General features: G+C 37.3%; 2 protein-coding genes across 3 annotated transcripts in view; one reads left to right on the forward strand and one right to left on the reverse strand.

Annotated features, from left to right (window-relative positions):
- Positions 1-4,670: 4,670 nt before the first annotated feature.
- Positions 4,671-12,074, reverse strand: LOC137265549 (exosome complex component CSL4-like). Its single transcript, XM_067800966.1, has 8 exons — positions 12,023-12,074; positions 11,092-11,213; positions 10,386-10,457; positions 9,618-9,706; positions 7,112-7,145; positions 6,840-6,890; positions 6,475-6,556; positions 4,671-4,841 (listed from the first exon to the last, which is right to left on the reverse strand). The coding sequence occupies exons 1-8, from the start codon at positions 12,048-12,050 to the stop codon at positions 4,726-4,728; spliced, it is 594 nt and encodes a 197-aa protein (XP_067657067.1). The 5' UTR covers positions 12,051-12,074; the 3' UTR covers positions 4,671-4,725.
- Positions 12,075-14,389: 2,315 nt separating this feature from the next.
- The window catches only part of LOC137265478 (complexin-like), a 197,437-nt gene continuing 195,159 nt past the window's right edge, over positions 14,390-16,667 (forward strand). The window contains exon 1 of one of the 2 annotated variants that reach the window (XM_067800885.1): positions 14,390-14,472. The gene's annotated coding sequence lies outside the window, so the exon portion shown is untranslated. The remainder of the gene's footprint in view (positions 14,473-16,667) is intronic. The other variant, XM_067800883.1, reaches the window with a different exon arrangement.

Genomic DNA, 16,667 nt, shown 5'->3' on the forward strand with positions numbered 1-16,667 from the left:
ATTGGCATCCTCTTGAACAAGTTGACCAGTTTGTGTTTGTGCAAAAGGGGAACAAGTCCTATAGAGTTTTTAATTTAACAGCCAGAAGTCAAAATCAGTAACCTTTGCCTTCCCAGGAATAGCTGCTTTCTCACTAAACCAAGAAGGTATTGTATTTTGAACTAGTATTGGCATTAGTGAGGGAACTGGACAAGCCAGGTTAGAATTGGTCTCCAGCAAATCCAGATATGAGGATCGGGCGACTGATGTGATCAAGTGGTCGGACTTGGTTGACATGACATTATATCCCAGTAGCGTTGATCAAAGCTCATGCAGTCAATCACTGGATTGTCTGGTCCAGACTCGATTATTTATTGCCTTCCATCATATAGCTGGAATATTGCTGAGTGTGACCTTAAACAACAAACCAAACTGACAAAGTAAAGGAATTCCTGCAGGAACCAGTGACGTCCTGTGTCTGAATATTGGACAGAATCACACTTTCCTACGACCACAAATAAACCCTTACATATCTTTCTCTTACATCACTATTTTCTGATAGATTAATGTGGTGGCCTTGAAGACTGAATTTCAAGTACACAGCGATGGTGTATTAATATGACATTGGATATTTCACAATGTGTATGTCCAGGTGTGAAAACAATTATGAATTTGCATTAGACATGCTCTGGGACAGCTTGCGTGTGGGAGGGGAAATATTGGAACAAAATTGACATCATGTCATTAAATATACATAAAAATGATTCATGGTGAGATGCAGCTAGATAACAGTGATATTTCAGTTAAAATTAAATTTATGACACTCAACTGTTGGAGAAAATTATAGCATTATTATAATGAAACATGTTGTTTTATTGCGATAGTTTCTGTGCAGAATAAATTAGTTGGTGAATTATATATATTTCATGTGACATGTTTGTTGCACTGCTAATAAAGTAGAAAACCATGTTATCATTAATTTAGCCAGTTTGATACTTATGGTCTGGTATTTACTGGTGTGTAATAAATATACACACTACCTTGACCGTTATGACGTACGATATCCAGATCCAGTTTGGTTGGACGAAGTGGTTGGGTTCATTACCAATCCTACCAAGATCACAGGGAGGGGGCTACAGAAATGGGCTTCTCATGCTGTATCCTTGAAGGGAATCAAAGCCTGACCTTCACTGTTGACAAACTAAAAAAACGGTCTCAGAGTTGTGACATTCTCAACACAGTAAATGTATTCCTTCATTACATTATCAACATAATCTATTTCTTCCTTCAGACACAACAATGCTATATGACATGGCACTATCTGACATTTGGCATACTATGTTTGGCAATTTCCAAACATCCACAAGCAGATATTACCACATCCATTTTCTGTTCCATCTCAAATATTCACATCACAGCATGTCACCGGCATGGAACACAGAAAATATCAAACAAGGGTTCATCCTAGAGTCTTCAGTGTATTTTATTACCATTCTTTTTCTAATTCAAATTCCTTCTCTCCAGTCTCAACCAGGAAAATGAGCTGACTTCTGGAAAAATAAATGACAATTACAACTGCTTTCTAAAATTCTGAGTTATAAATAATGTAGTGTCTTTCTAACTATACCACTGCTTTGGCTGTCCATGTTTTTTTCTGCTTTTCCCATTTCCTGGTTGTTTTCATATATATCCACCCAAAAATGTTTCAGGAGCAAAGCAACCCAATCCACATGATAATATTATAAAAAAGACCATCACCAAATAATCTGAATTTTAGAAAGCAGTTGTAATTGTCATTTATTTTTCCAGAAGTCAGCTCATTTTCCTGGTTGAGACTGGAGAGAAGGAATTTGAATTAGAAAAAGAATGGTAATAAAATACACTGAAGACTCTAGGATGAACCCTTGTTTGATATTTTCTGTGTTCCATGCCGGTGACATGCTGTGATGTGAATATTTGAGATGGAACAGAAAATGGATGTGGTAATATCTGCTTGTGGATGTTTGGAAATTGCCAAACATAGTATGCCAAATGTCAGATAGTGCCATGTCATATAGCATTGTTGTGTCTGAAGGAAGAAATAGATTATGTTGATAATGTAATGAAGGAATACATTTACTGTGTTGAGAATGTCACAACTCTGAGAACCCACCTTCACCACACATTCCTGGTGACTTTATATAAACATGGCGTAGAGGCCCACATTCCATGGCTGCTTGAAGCATTTCAAACAAAAAATCAAATTTCATCAAAATTACGATGTTGATTTTCTTTATCGAGGCATTAATTTTTTACTTTGTAATTTATGTTCTTTACTTGATTTACATGTTGACAAGATGAATTGCAGTAGTTTAATCAAATATTTTGAAAAAAGACTGATCTTTAATGCTAGTTAAGACTCCTGTCAAATTACCTTTAAGAAACATTAAACAATCTGTGAGCCCCATTATTTTGAAAAAAAATCTCTGAAAGACAGTGTGAAATTACCTAGCAATGACAGCAATGTGATACTTACCATATATTACTGTGTAGAAGTCAACCCCATCGACAAGTAATGAATAACATAAGCAGACCCCCAGCGATGGGCCACAGCCAACTTACACGTTTGATGAGAATAGTATCTACTAAACATTATAATGGCAATTATTGTAAAAAACGTGCTTAATGTTTCAAAATTCGGCTAGTACATGGTAATATGCGGTATGTCATTCGTATATGGATTTCCATAAGAAATGGTACCATTCCAAGTTTTGGTTCTACTCATTCTGTTGACACTTTGATGTATACCACTCAGATCTGCCAAGGACTTGGACTAATAATGACAATTTTTTTTCCTAGCATGCATTGAGTAATATATGTTTTTCAAGTAGCAGCTGTTCCAGTTTCTGACTCTGACCTGATTATAATCACATAAACAAATCTGACCTCAGTCACACTGACACTCAGTTAAATCAAATCCTGAACTGTGTGACCTTTGGCATTGTTATGTCCTCTGTCTGTGCAATACACAAATACCAGCAATACAGATAGATGTAGAGTTATTATTTGGCAATTATGGTAATAACATTAGGTCAGAATAGCCAGCAGAATGAAAGCAACTCACATTGTTTGTTTTTAATGTTGCATGTTCTACAGTGCTACCAAAGGTCAGACTCATTCATCAATCTGTCACAGCTTGTATACACTATGTTCCAACACCATTTGTGTTCACCTGCATTTTTGATGCTTAAAGTTGATAAAAACATGCAAAAAATATTTTGTTGTGTGCATGACTTTATGTAAAAATATGCCCGAGAATCGTTTAATTTTTTTCAGGCAGCCATAATAAAAAAGAGGTTGCACATTCATTCAGCACTCCCCTTGTTCGGTTCCTTCATATTACTGGTAATCTGTTACACATTCAAACATTACCCACATTGATAGGACAGAAATGGGTGATCCTCAACTTAAATTCAGTAGCATACTGCCAGAATACAGTGACTGAGGTAACTGTCCTTTTAAGTCAGCAGTAAAATGAGACTAGGCCCAAATTTCTCGAAACAAACTGAAGTCTGAGTTTTGACTAAATTTGAGTAAAAACTTAAGTTTGTTTCGAGAAATCGGGGCCAGGTGTCACTTAAACTTGGTGAATACACAAAGTCTGTGCAGATAGTGACACCACTGTCTGACGAAAGCTATATGAAAGGTAGCTAGCTGCAAGATCATCACAGATGATGCATAATAGAACATTACAATTTGAGTAATGTAGTCTGACAGGTCTTTGGTTGAAGCAGTTGTGGGTTTCCCTCCCTAAAGAACCAGACCATGGTCACATGTATTCTCGATGATAGAGGAACATAGTGTATACTAAGCTGTGAAGTAGTGACAGTTTTTCAGCTCCTATTCCTACCATGTGTGTCTTCCTATAATCACTCATGCTTCCATATAAACACTGGTGAAGTGTCTTCTATCCTGCGTTCAGTATTTACACGTGGACATATCCAGTTAAAAGTCTCCACTTCAGAATAAAGGTGTACTGTTTTCTAATGCATGTGTTTGTTATATATCTGTCTGACTCCAGGGTGTCTCTTTAGATTTTGAGGGTAAATGTGATGTAGATGTTGACGTGGTTGATGCTCTCAGTAAGAATGTGATGTAGATGTTGACGTGGTTGATGCTCTCTGTAAGAATGTGATGTAGATGTTGACGTGGTTGATTTGTCAGTAAGAATGTGATGTAGATGTTGATATGCTTGATGCTCTCAGTAAAGGAGTGAGTGAGTGATGAAGAGGAAGAGTGAGGTAGGTACGACAAGAAAAGACTGACACATTTGTGTAATGACAGCACACAAAGTCAGGAAGTGTGACCTTCCTTTACAAACAAAGGTTTCCAGGCCCCATGAAGATCTGGGTTAGAATTGATCTTCAGCAATCCATTCTTGTCGTAAAGAATGAGATGGACATCCTCGATGACCAAGCTGAAATGACATTGTATAACAATTGCATAGATTAATACTTGTGTTTTTGGTCACTGAATTGTCTTGTCCAGACTCAATATTATTTACAGATCGCTGTCATACAGCTGGAATATTGCTGAATCATAAAACAATAAACAAACAAAGGCTCCTGGTGCCTGATTGAAAAATGGAGTGATATCATGAAACAGCCATGATCACTTGACCAACTAACAAGTAACTGAAAACAAATGCAGCATCATAAAACCGGATTTATTTACAAGCTGATGACATGAGGATGACGACAACTGTTGCTATGTGCCGCTGTCCTGGATGAACTGTTTCTGAACCTTGGCAACTTTCCGGAACTCTTCAGCAAGGGTTCGGGGACACTGCATCTTGCACCAGCTGACCGGAACCATGCTGCCCCCTGGTGGCCAGAAACAACATAACCAGTCAGTAACAGCTGCTTCTAGATGTAGAGAGCTGGGACGTTTTTAGAGACACAACATTTTTCCAGTCAATGCTACAGGACATGCAATATATTTTCCTGGAGCTGATCATCATAAATTCACAAACCACATCAGGGTCATCCTGCATGTCCTTCTAATGATTCTGTTTAATGTTCATGGGAGTTGAGGTTTAGTGGGGTTTAAGTATGGACCATGATGTTCATTGTACGAACGTCTGGACAGGAAGTACAAAGCTTCTGTAATTGAACTACTCTTGTACTCTTACTGTACACTGAACATGTTGGACCATTTCACTACTTTACAAGTGCTTGTATTTCTTGTTAGGACCCTTGAGTAACTGGGGTATCCTGAACCAAAAGTCTTTTAAGTTTAGTCAAGGTATAACTCTGGCTTTGACATTCAACTGCAATCAGGATGATTGTACTGTGCCAATATGTTGATGTGGGTAAGTATATGCTTGATGTCTTGAACTAGTCTTGGTGTCTGTCAGTTTTATAGTGCCACCCCACTGAAATGTCAATCCCACACAGGACACAGAATACTGAGTCATTTGTCCTTTTATCCTCACAATAAGAAGCAAAAGGTGGGTTAATGACAAGTACCATCTTTAAGAATGTTTGGTACGACACAGCAAAGGAACAAACCACCAGTCTAAGTAAACTTAGTCTCAGTGTTATTCATTACACTCCACCACTGAGTCTAACAAACCCTTGTAGGAGGTCGCGCCAGGTAACCTTTAAGCAACCTATGACCGTCCAATCAAACGGTTAAATAGATTGAACCAATCAGACAACAGCTACTACTTAGGGATCGAAGGGACTTACAAAATATCACAAACAAAATTCTACATATAACAAAGTTATTTGACCTGCAGTATATACACTTTGGGGTTTCTGTTGACATGGTTACCATTAGCTAATATTTCCGCAAGCTGACATCCTTGAATATTGCCCAAAACACTATTTTCTCACCATTGATTACTCACCATTGTCATGGTTGTAATGTGAACCGTGTGCATCAACCGGAAGCGATCGTACACTAAATAGCATTCAGAATCGTTCGGGTACGAACCTACTCGAGATAAAAAGTTCAAAAGGTATGTGCGAATGTGCACTTTTTAAATTTGGTAAGCTGTGTTCTGATTGGTCAATCTCAAAGGTTATGTGACGCAACCTCACATAAGGTTTTCTTAGACTCAGTAGTGGAGTGTAACAAAAAGTACTGAGGCTAAGTTTACTTAGACTGAACAAACCACTGACCTTCCAATCTCCTAGCTGAAGCTACACATGACCAGGCAGATAGTGAGTCTCTTGGTAAGTGCAATGTTTAGTACTACCCTGTTTGGGCCTAATACAGAAATTGAAATCAAGTTGTGCTTTTCTTGTGCTGTGACACAATCAGGATAATACTACTGAGTCTAGGACACATCTATAGATCCTGGCACTGCTAAGGGAAACAACTCCACTCAAGCCATTGACAACAAGACCCTTTTCAAAAACAACCTATTCATTGGGGCTTCATTTTATACTCAACCACTATAAAATTTTACTGAGACCAAAGTGATGTGAAGCTATACGTAAATCAACTCACCTGCTTCGCTGGTTGCCATGACAACTCCCAACTCATTTTCAGCAGTGCTCAGAACATACGAATGTGCATCTCCCAGTGATAACTTGTCTCATCAGGAACAACAACAGCTTCAATAGTTTGATTTTTGTCTTTTGTCATAATCTTTTGTAGAATAAGACAAATACAAGAATGTCACAACAAAATCAATATAATTAATGTTAACATCAGTTTTACATAAAAGTCAGACTATTTGTTGAAATGGATTTGATTGAGCCAATGACACTTCAGTTCACTTAATGATGGCACATAGAAACATAAAAAGTTGTCCTTAACATGTTGAGTGCTTAAAACAGTACAGAACTCGTACAGAGGCAACAAAAGGATACAACACGTGCTACGATGATGTCCCCTGGCCGAAAGCTCTTGTACATCTCCACCTGTGCAGAAAGTCAGATGACTGAAGAATTCACAGCTACAATGAAACAGCTTTATTCAATGAAAAAAACTTCTCTTATCTGTTAAGTATTTTGAAAAAACAACAACAAACTTTTATGACACCATTTGAATAACTAGTTGAATGTCTTGGAAGAAAGTGAATGATTACATTTCCAATCTTCTCTTTGAGTTTAGATTTAAGATGTGTATGAAATATTCATACCTTGTCCTTCTCTGTAGCTCTGACATCTTCTCGTCTGTAAAGACAAAACTTCTTGTGTACTGATGTGTTAAATAACAACATGAGAGTACAATGATGTCAGCTTCATGGAATATCTAGGATAAATACCCCTGAATGTAATAAACACCACTGACTCACTATAAACATGATAAAGGAGCTAGTTCAGAAGTTAGAGCTGGCTAGATTTCTATGCTGGAATTTCTTGACTCGGTCATCATCGCCTGTAAAATGTCATGTAATGGCTTTTGATGGGTCTGATTCTGTCTCCCATATCACTTGCATTAACACTAATAACGCCTTGTCAAGATGATCTGATTAGCAATCAAGATCTACATTGATATGAAACACAATTAGCCATGTGAGATGCTTCAAATCACTTGAGCATACTGACTTAAAACATGATGTAGTGTTTAAGAAATATCATGCCTGTCCTGCAACTTACCAACATCTGCAATGCATTACAAACTAGATGTTAATTTTATAATGCAGTATTAACTGGACTTCACATAGAAACTCAACCAAAATATTCCAGTAAATAAAAATTCAAATCTTCTTTCGCATCTCCATTCTATAATCAGTTACTCACAAAGATCCTTGTCTGATGGGGAGGCACGACAACTACAGTCCATTTGAGTCAAAATCTCACCAGTGAACTGCACTCCAACTCAAAAACAAATATCATAAATGGCTCAAAACTAACGCCAAAGTAAAGAGGAAAAAGACACCAACTCTGACGAATTTTGTTATAATTTTTTGTCAACGAAATATAAAACTTGTTTAAGAAACCATCATTATTTTCATTTGATCCTGCTAGATTTGTGACATGGGGGTAGCAACAGCTCAGGTAACAGCCAGGTAAGCAAGAGGCATGCGCGATGTTGATTTCATCGGTGGATGGAATAGTTTCAAAAGTCAACACACTGTGCTTCTGAATCGGACATGGAGTTGCTGCTGTCAGAGTCATCAGAGTGCACTCATATGATAACAGGACTGACAGTCTCCTGTTGTAAACCGCTTTGAAGCCACTACTGATGCTCCACGGCATTTTCAACTTTCTCAACTGATTGTTTCCATGTGTCTTGTGAAATGTTGGTCATGGATTCATGGACTAGATTTTCTAGGTGTGTCATTTTAAATGTTGTGTTATTCCGGGCAATGTCAGATCTGATGATACCCCAGAACTGTTCAGTCCGGTTCAAATGGCATAGATAAGGAGGCAAACATAAGACATCATGACCTGGACCAATTACTGGTCAATTTTATACACAGGTACTATTTTGTTGATTTTAATGACTTCCTTGAATTTGAAGTTGGGGCTTTTGTATCAGGATCCTGGACATAATAATATGGAGCAGTGTCCATGACAATTTTGCTCTTTGATGGCAATGCTAGTACCAGTTGTTTTTGTGCCCATTCCATAAAAACCTGTCAATTCATTTCGGTGTGGTAATTTTGGTTGGCTTTGGCTTTAGCCCTTAACACAAGTGAACGCCCAGGTAAGAATCCCACAGATTTACAACCTGCATAAAGAACTATGAGTCTCTCCCCTTTGCTTATTGGCAGTCTTCTGGATGAAGCCTCGTCAGTGCATTGCATTTCTGCAGTATGGCTTGCATTCATCCAAGACTCATCAAGATAAACAAGCTCAAACCCCTGTTTTGATGTATGGTGCATATAATTATTTCTCATTCTCACAATATCTGATCTTTCACAAAGGACATGTCTCACTTCCCAGCTAACTTTGTTGTACCGAAATCAAAACAAATCAAAGCAATTTCCAAAGCTGGTAGGTAGATATTGAGAGGGAATGTTGAGTTTCCATTTCTTTTAGCAATATACATAATGATAAGTGTCTATTCTTGCTATATAAACTTTGGATTGTGTTCTGGACAAGTTGTGTTTGAAATGAATCAAGTTTTTCAATTTTCAGGGATTTTGATGTGCCCCCCACTCCTGGGCACTCATGTTTGAAGATGGAGTTTGTCATTGTTTTATTAATGTTTTCAATTGCAACTCTGGAACCCCAACAGCACAAGATGTATGTTTAAGAAATTTATCAAGTGCATAAAAATGGTCTGCCCTGTTGAGTTCTAAACTTGAAGTCGTACACCTTGTAAATTAAAGCTTTAACATCTGCAGTAAACTTCATTGTGTGAGATGAATCAATCACTCAGCCAGTCACGTGACAAATTTGCCCATGCCTCTCGCTTACCTGGCTGTTGTCTGAGCTGTTGTTACACCCTTGTTACAAATCTTGCAGTATTGAATGAAAATAATGGTTTGTTGAACAACTTTCATATTTTGAGGACAAAAATTATTATAACAAAATTCTTCAGAGTTGGTGTATTTTTCCTATTTACTTTGACATTAGTTGGAGTGATTTGCGATTATTTGTTTTTGAGTTATAGTGCAATTCTTAGGTGACATTTTGACTCAAATGGACTGTATCTTATCATAAGATGAGGAAGTGAAAATGTCATTTTTGTACCTCACAGTTCCCCTGAAGGTTTCTCTCAAAGGTGTCTTTCCAACACTGAGGATAGCACATTTACAGAACCTTGGATTGACATTTGTAACCTGAAATGTAGAACATTCCCACAAATCAATGCTCAATGATGAAGAGATCAAATATAAAAAAATAAATGTTGCTGGTTTATTAAACTGAGTCACTGAAATGTAAGAGAAGTTAAAAAAGAATAAAAAGAATTTCTGACAAAAAAAAACAGTGAGACTGCTGGTGTTAGTTTCCTTATGTGTGAGCTCTACACACAAATGTTCACTATGTTGCATTATAACATTTATCTTCTACATTTCCAACAATGAATCACCACAATCCTTTTCTTTTTTATCACATATCCAAATATCTTGGTCATGCTTATATAGAGGTCATGTGCATATCATTACAATCTTGACAAAGCATGTTTAGGAAAGACTGTGATTGAACTATGTCCAGATCATAACCAATTCTGAAGTCATCATATTCAGAACACTGTCTTACTGCCTCATAATCTCTCTCACAATGACAAAATACCTCAGCATGGTAACAACTCTCAAGAAAATATTAACAGCTTGTTGTACTTCTGCATATTACAGTTGTATCCCCTCTGATCTTCACTATTAAAAAAACCCTGTAGACACCATAACAAATAAAGCCACCAATAATACCAATGACATATATGACAAGCTGCACATCTTAATGGATTCTTTTTACAGTTTGTGATACCTTCCATGAAGCACTTCATCAAAGTTTACATACCCTGGCAGTGACGACAGCATCTACAGCAGGAACTACATTCTTGCTCACATCTGCCCTTACTTCAACCAGTTTCTGTCAAACAACATCAAACATGCATGAAAAGTGTGCTCTTGATGAAATCTGGAACTAGAATTTGAACCTACACAGCATTATCAAGCAGACATTGTTCTGAAAAGGAATGTACTACATAATGTCGTATATTATTATTCTGCTAACCCTGATAATCAATGGATTCATTTCTGCTTTGTCTAGATGTTCTTGAATTCCACTCTTAGCATTTGGCATCAGGCTGTGAATAATCAAGATGGACCACACAATCCAGTGATTGATATGGTGAACACGTACAAATATCCGCAAAGTCATCAAGATTGAGCACCCACAGAAATATATTCTAACCTGGAATCTTTGGAGTGGTTATGGGTAAAAGTTTCTCCTGTTCCTCCATCCCAAATAATATCTATTAATTGATATTTACTAGAATTATTCACAAAACCTAACACAACAATTACTAGAGGCCTCACAAAAATTACTACTCCCCCCACCACCACCACACACACACCAAATTCAGTACAGTATATAGGAATGAACCTCTTAGTGTTACCTCTGTTAATATGGGGAAGAAAGAATATTGGGGAACGGAAGGAACTATATCCTAGTAATCACATGGTGATGGTAATGACAAGTAGGCATCAAACACAAACAATACCTTTCCTTCTTCAGTTTCATCTCTATGAAGAAACCCTGCAAGACTTGAATAGATGAAGCCATTTCGTTTATATGTGCCCTCTCCAGCAACATAGCTGTCATCTTCCCGAAATATTCTCTGACCTTCATCGACAGAAAACAATACAACACATGTATGAAATATTCAGTCACACTGATTCAGAAACAGCTTCTAACTTTAGACTAACAGGTTGCTGAAACCTACCACCAATTGGCTTATAATCATGATAATAGCCCATATGGGATATTATAGGCCCTTCTGCCTATTTTGCCAATCAGCCTATAATCACTGATAATTATGATATTTATCAAATAAATTTGAAGTGGTGCATTTCCATATGAGGATAGTAATATGATTCAAGTTTTGATGTCCTAAGGTTTTCATTAAAACCCTTTTTGAGAATTTTCATCACATAATGAAGGAGTTTGGAAATTTCTGAATAAATATAAGTCTATAATATTACTGGCATAGATATTCAATTTTAGCTGTCCTATGAAAATCTATGAAAAAGTGTGTACTTAATGAAACATCTTTTCCTAAACATGATATAAAATAAATTTCAATTTTGTCCCTAAAAAATTGTTTTCTTAAGCTGAGCAGGCTTGTTAACTTTTCAACTCTATGATCAAGTAAAACATTTTGTGCAGAAACTGATAGTTTGTGAAACAATTAGAAACAAGTCCAACTATAGTCCGATTGGCCTATAGCGAAAATAGGCAAAACGAACTTTTAGGGGCAAATGAGAGACTTCTTGCGGAGAGTCGCGATGGGCTCCTGCCACCTTGATATACGTTCTAATCAGTATAATTGTTCAGTAAGATGTACGTAGTTATTACATTGTTCCCTAATGTGTACACGTGTCTCCTTATAAATGTTCACATTCATGTCTCACGTATTAACTGAAAACACTCGCCTGGAACACATACTGTGGGCGCAGCCATTTTGGAACCGGAAATACAATTTGGAATGTCTCACTAGGAGTATCAGCATGCGTTTGATGCTGTTATTAAGTTAGTTAAGCGTACTAAATTATTTAAGATACCAGCAGTTGTATTCTTATAAAATATATACGATCTCAGGGTGTGACCAGTTCATGTATTTTCCAAGTGAGTTCAACAAATTTGTTTCCAACCTTATTATTGCCCTACAAAATAATGGTTCCACCCAGATTACATCCGATGGGAAGCAGGCAAAATGCAGAATGATAAACGAAAAGCGCGCTCAAGTCGATATCGATGGAAGCGCTTGTAAAATCTACCCAAGCACCAGTGTTTATAAGTATTTGAACGGGCAGAAACAATAATCGCAAATACTATCACAAAAACTATTCATTAAATTGTTCATATATTGAAACCGTTGCATATGTCTTCGTAATCCTGCACGCGTGTCTGTCTTTGCCAAATTGTGTAAAGCTATAATATATATATATATATCCATTTGCATCGTTATAAATATGACGTGATTGTATATCGCCACTGATATTAAGTTTTATCGAGTACGAAGTTATGATAGAGTACTAAATCTATTTTGCCTCAATAATTCCGAGTGAAAACCACATCTATGTATTTCCAGCTATCAACAGCAATCAAACTGTACAGATAACCTAATTTAATTTCCAACGAACACGGACAAGATTAAGAATACATGCATATAAAACTGGACCAAAGAATATTTTGCATTAGCTTATTTACTTAATTATTACTCTCCCCAGTATATTTAGATTCTGCAACGATCATTAAATAGTGTTCTTAGAATAGGGTCAAATGTCTGACTGGCATTTATGTTAACGAATGATCCACTAGCAACGCTTTTGAGGAATAAATCAAAATGAAGATGTTAATCATAATTTATGTCCATATTTTTTAACTGCCTCAAATACCATCTTTACCTCAGGTAGGCCTCAGCCAGAAACAAACATTGTCTGTGTGTGATACTGTAAGGGATCTACTTTATTGCTGTGCGATAACCAGTATGGCCTACACCGGTATGCCATGGTGGCTTAACCTGGCAGAATCCAAACCGTCAGCTATCCTTGTATGTCCTAAGAGGCGACTAACGTTATCGGTTCGGTGATCCGGTTCCCTGACTTGCTGACACATGTAATCGGTTTCCCAATGCGTAGATCGATGCTCATGCTGTTGATCACTGGGTTTTCTGGTCCAGACTCGATTATTGACACACCACCGCCATATTAGGTGGGATCGTTAAACAAACAACCGTGGTGGTTTGATGTGTGACGAGGAGTGTAACTCGTTCCAACTCGTTCCAATTCACTCACTCACCCGAGAGCTACTAACAATTCACGAAGCAATCAAGGTCTAGCCAACCATGTGCATGAAATGCATAAAAGAACCACTAGACTCAATTTTTTTGGTACTCTTTTTATCACTGCATATGAAAGACTTCTGGTTAGTCATAAACGAAACACCTTTTATTTAAAAAAACAACAACAACTTGTGGTTAATTAATACCAAGCGCTAAAAAGCCGTCGGCTTCTCTCTCGCCCGCAAACGAAACCGCAGACAGATTACGTAACTCTGTCGCCAGAGCCAACACAGAGACGTCACAGAGGGAACGATTTCCAGTTAAATGTATAGAAAATGTGTAGGAAGCACGTCATTTTGCTGATTTCTCTACGTCACCAAAGACATGCCGAATTGTTGTGTTGCCATCAATTGTTCCTTGAGGTCGGGTGATGGTGTCACTATGCACAGATTTCCACCAGACTCCGCAGTTTGTGCTTAAATTGGTTGCTATTTTTAAGTATGTTATTTAAACATTGTTATGTACAAAATTGCCAGAAGGAAATATCAGCAATGGATCAGATGAAATCTTACGGGCTGACTTAGGAACTCTTCCTTCATATATTTCATTTAGGTTAGTCAAAGAAACACTTGCAATTGTACTGGGTAATAAAACCATTCTGATGAGAGAGTTTATGTTTAAGGGACAAGGTTCTATAGCAGCCTTGTACAGAAAAAACCAAAACTCTATGACAGAAAGGGCACATGAGTGATTGATTAACACTGAAACATCTCCACCATAGTTGACACTTCTTGAATATAGCATCTATTTGCATTAAATTTCACGTAACAACCATGCATTGTTATCCCACTGAATTAACTTATAATCTTGTCTGTCACACTCATATATTATGAACAGCATGTTGTGAAAACGCACACGGCGATAGAAAACTGCGTGATGTTTTCTGTTATTCTAATTTCCTTTCGTTCGTGGATCTATATTTTAGCACCCTTGCCGTCAATGGGCAGATAACTCTGCGTGACCTAGAAATATTGACAGCTGCTGCCGGGAAAAGCAGAAGACGCTGGCTTGACTGTGTATTTTAATGCAACGCAAGCTGTAAGTGTAATAGTTCCATCTGTTGTCAGATATGCAATCAGCATTCAAACTGTTAAAATCGCATTGTTGGCATTGAAAATTGTTTGCATGAATCATCACGCAGAATGACATCTATTTATATGATAATGAGACCAGAAATTAGGCCGTGACTCGGCGCTGTTTTAGTGCCGTTTGGGGATTGTTAATTGAAGCGCTAGCATTGAACCATGCTACAGTAAATATTGCGACTTTGTTTATGATTGAAGGAAGGCATGACTGCATGTGCATCGGAATTCGTTTTCATTTCCATACATACTTTAGGTCTGCATGACATGGCACTATGTCAAATATACCGTAAATGCAGAACATAACATGTTACTCTATAAATAAAACAATATTTCAAAATGTCATCTCACAGTAGCGTATGTTTCATACGTTTAGATGATCATTGCATCATAAAAACTACAGCTGGTGTTGTATATTTAATAGCAAACATATTCAAGATCTTCAGCTGTTTCTGTAATAGTTAAGATACAGATGAGGTTTTATGCAAACGTAACAACCTCATGTTTATACAAATTAGTTCATTAAATTCGAGACTCAAATTTTAAAAATGACATTTTGAAGGTGTAGACTTTTTGTCACTATGGTAATAAACATGCAAAACAAAACTAATTTGGCCATTTTTAGTGTCACTATTTTTTGCACGTTAAAAAATAATTGTCGTTTCTGTTGAGATTAATGAATTGACTGATCAGTCAGTTGATTGATGTATGCATGTTGTCCTGAGATTAATTAACATATTACCTATTGCATCTGTCTTTTTAACCTTTCAAGCTTAAATCCATTACTGCCATTTTTACATCTGTCATGATGTTAGAATTCAGCCATATTTGTTTAGGGAAAGTGGCCTAGAATTATGAGTCTTTGGATCAAACAATGCTTATACCACTTAAGACTGTAGTCATTAATTGACCCTGTATGTAAATTCTATGTTGATCTTTGCCTACTTTAAACTGTTTGTTTGGCCTCATGGTAGAACCCCGCATGATTCTGAAGGATCTTTTTGACATTTCCTAAAAATCCATGAAGTTTTCTTGTTGATTTAACACTGGGTATGATATTCTGAAATGTACAGACATGGAACAAAGACTGATCGTGTATCTATGTGATAGGAATCTTGTGTGCATATAATACAGTATATGGCACACTTGTTTACGAAATGTGGAACACTTGTTTTCTAAATATGGAACACTTGCTGACTGAATATGGAGCGCTTGTTGACTGAATGTGGATCACTTGTTGACTGAATATGGAACACTTGTTGAATGAATATGGAACACTTGTTGACTGAATATGGAATGCTTATTGACTGAATATGTAATGCTTGTTGACTGAATGTGGAACACTTGTTGACTGAATATCGAACACTTGTTGACTGAATGTGGAACACTTGTTTACTAAATATGGAACACTTGTTGACTGAATATGGAACACTTGTTGACTAACTATGGAGTGAGTTTAGTTTTACGCCGCACTCAGCAATATTCCAGCTATATGGCAACGGTCTGTAAATAATCGAATCCGGACCAGACAATCCAGTGATCAACAACATGAGCATAGACCTGCACAATTGGGAATCGATGACATGTGTCAACCAAGCCAGCGAGCCTGACCACCCGATCCCGTTAGTCGCCTCTTACAACAAGCACAGTCGCCTTTCATGGCAAGCATGAGTAGCTGAAGGCCTATTCTACCCTGAGACCTTCACAGGTCAGCTAAATATGGAACACTTGCTGACTGAATATGGAACACTTGTTTACTAAATATGGAACACTTGTTGACTGAATATGGAATGCTTATTGACTGAATGTGGAAATCTTGTTGACTGAATATGGAACACTTGTTGACTGAATATGGAACACTTGTTGACTGAATATGGAACACTTGTTGACTGAATATGGAACACTTGTTGACTGAATATGGAAATATATGCCCAGTGGTTAAGGCATTTGCTCGTCTAGCTGAAGACCTGGGTTTGATTCCCCATGTGGGTACAATGTGTGATGCCAATTTCTGATGCTGTGATAGTGCTGGAGTATTGCATAAAACCCAACTCCTTTATTATGTGAGTGACATAAAATTGACTCTGTTTCACACAGTGACCTATTGCGTCTACTTTGACACAGAATTATAGTCGTAATTGACTTCTGATC

Source organism: Haliotis asinina, chromosome 15, assembly GCF_037392515.1.
Source record: "Haliotis asinina isolate JCU_RB_2024 chromosome 15, JCU_Hal_asi_v2, whole genome shotgun sequence".
NCBI lineage: Eukaryota > Metazoa > Mollusca > Gastropoda > Lepetellida > Haliotidae > Haliotis > Haliotis asinina.

Excerpts from the sequence above, each read along its gene's own strand:
- LOC137265549 (XM_067800966.1), bottom strand. The coding sequence starts at position 12,050 with ATGGCTGCGCCCACAGTATGTGTTCCAG. Across the intron at positions 10,458-11,091 it reads ATGAAACTGAAGAAGGAAAG|AAACTGGTTGAAGTAAGGGC; the intron begins GTATTGTTTGTG and ends GTTGTTTGACAG. Across the intron at positions 7,146-9,617 it reads ACCTTCAGGGGAACTGTGAG|ACGAGAAGATGTCAGAGCTA; the intron begins GTACAAAAATGA and ends TTGTCTTTACAG.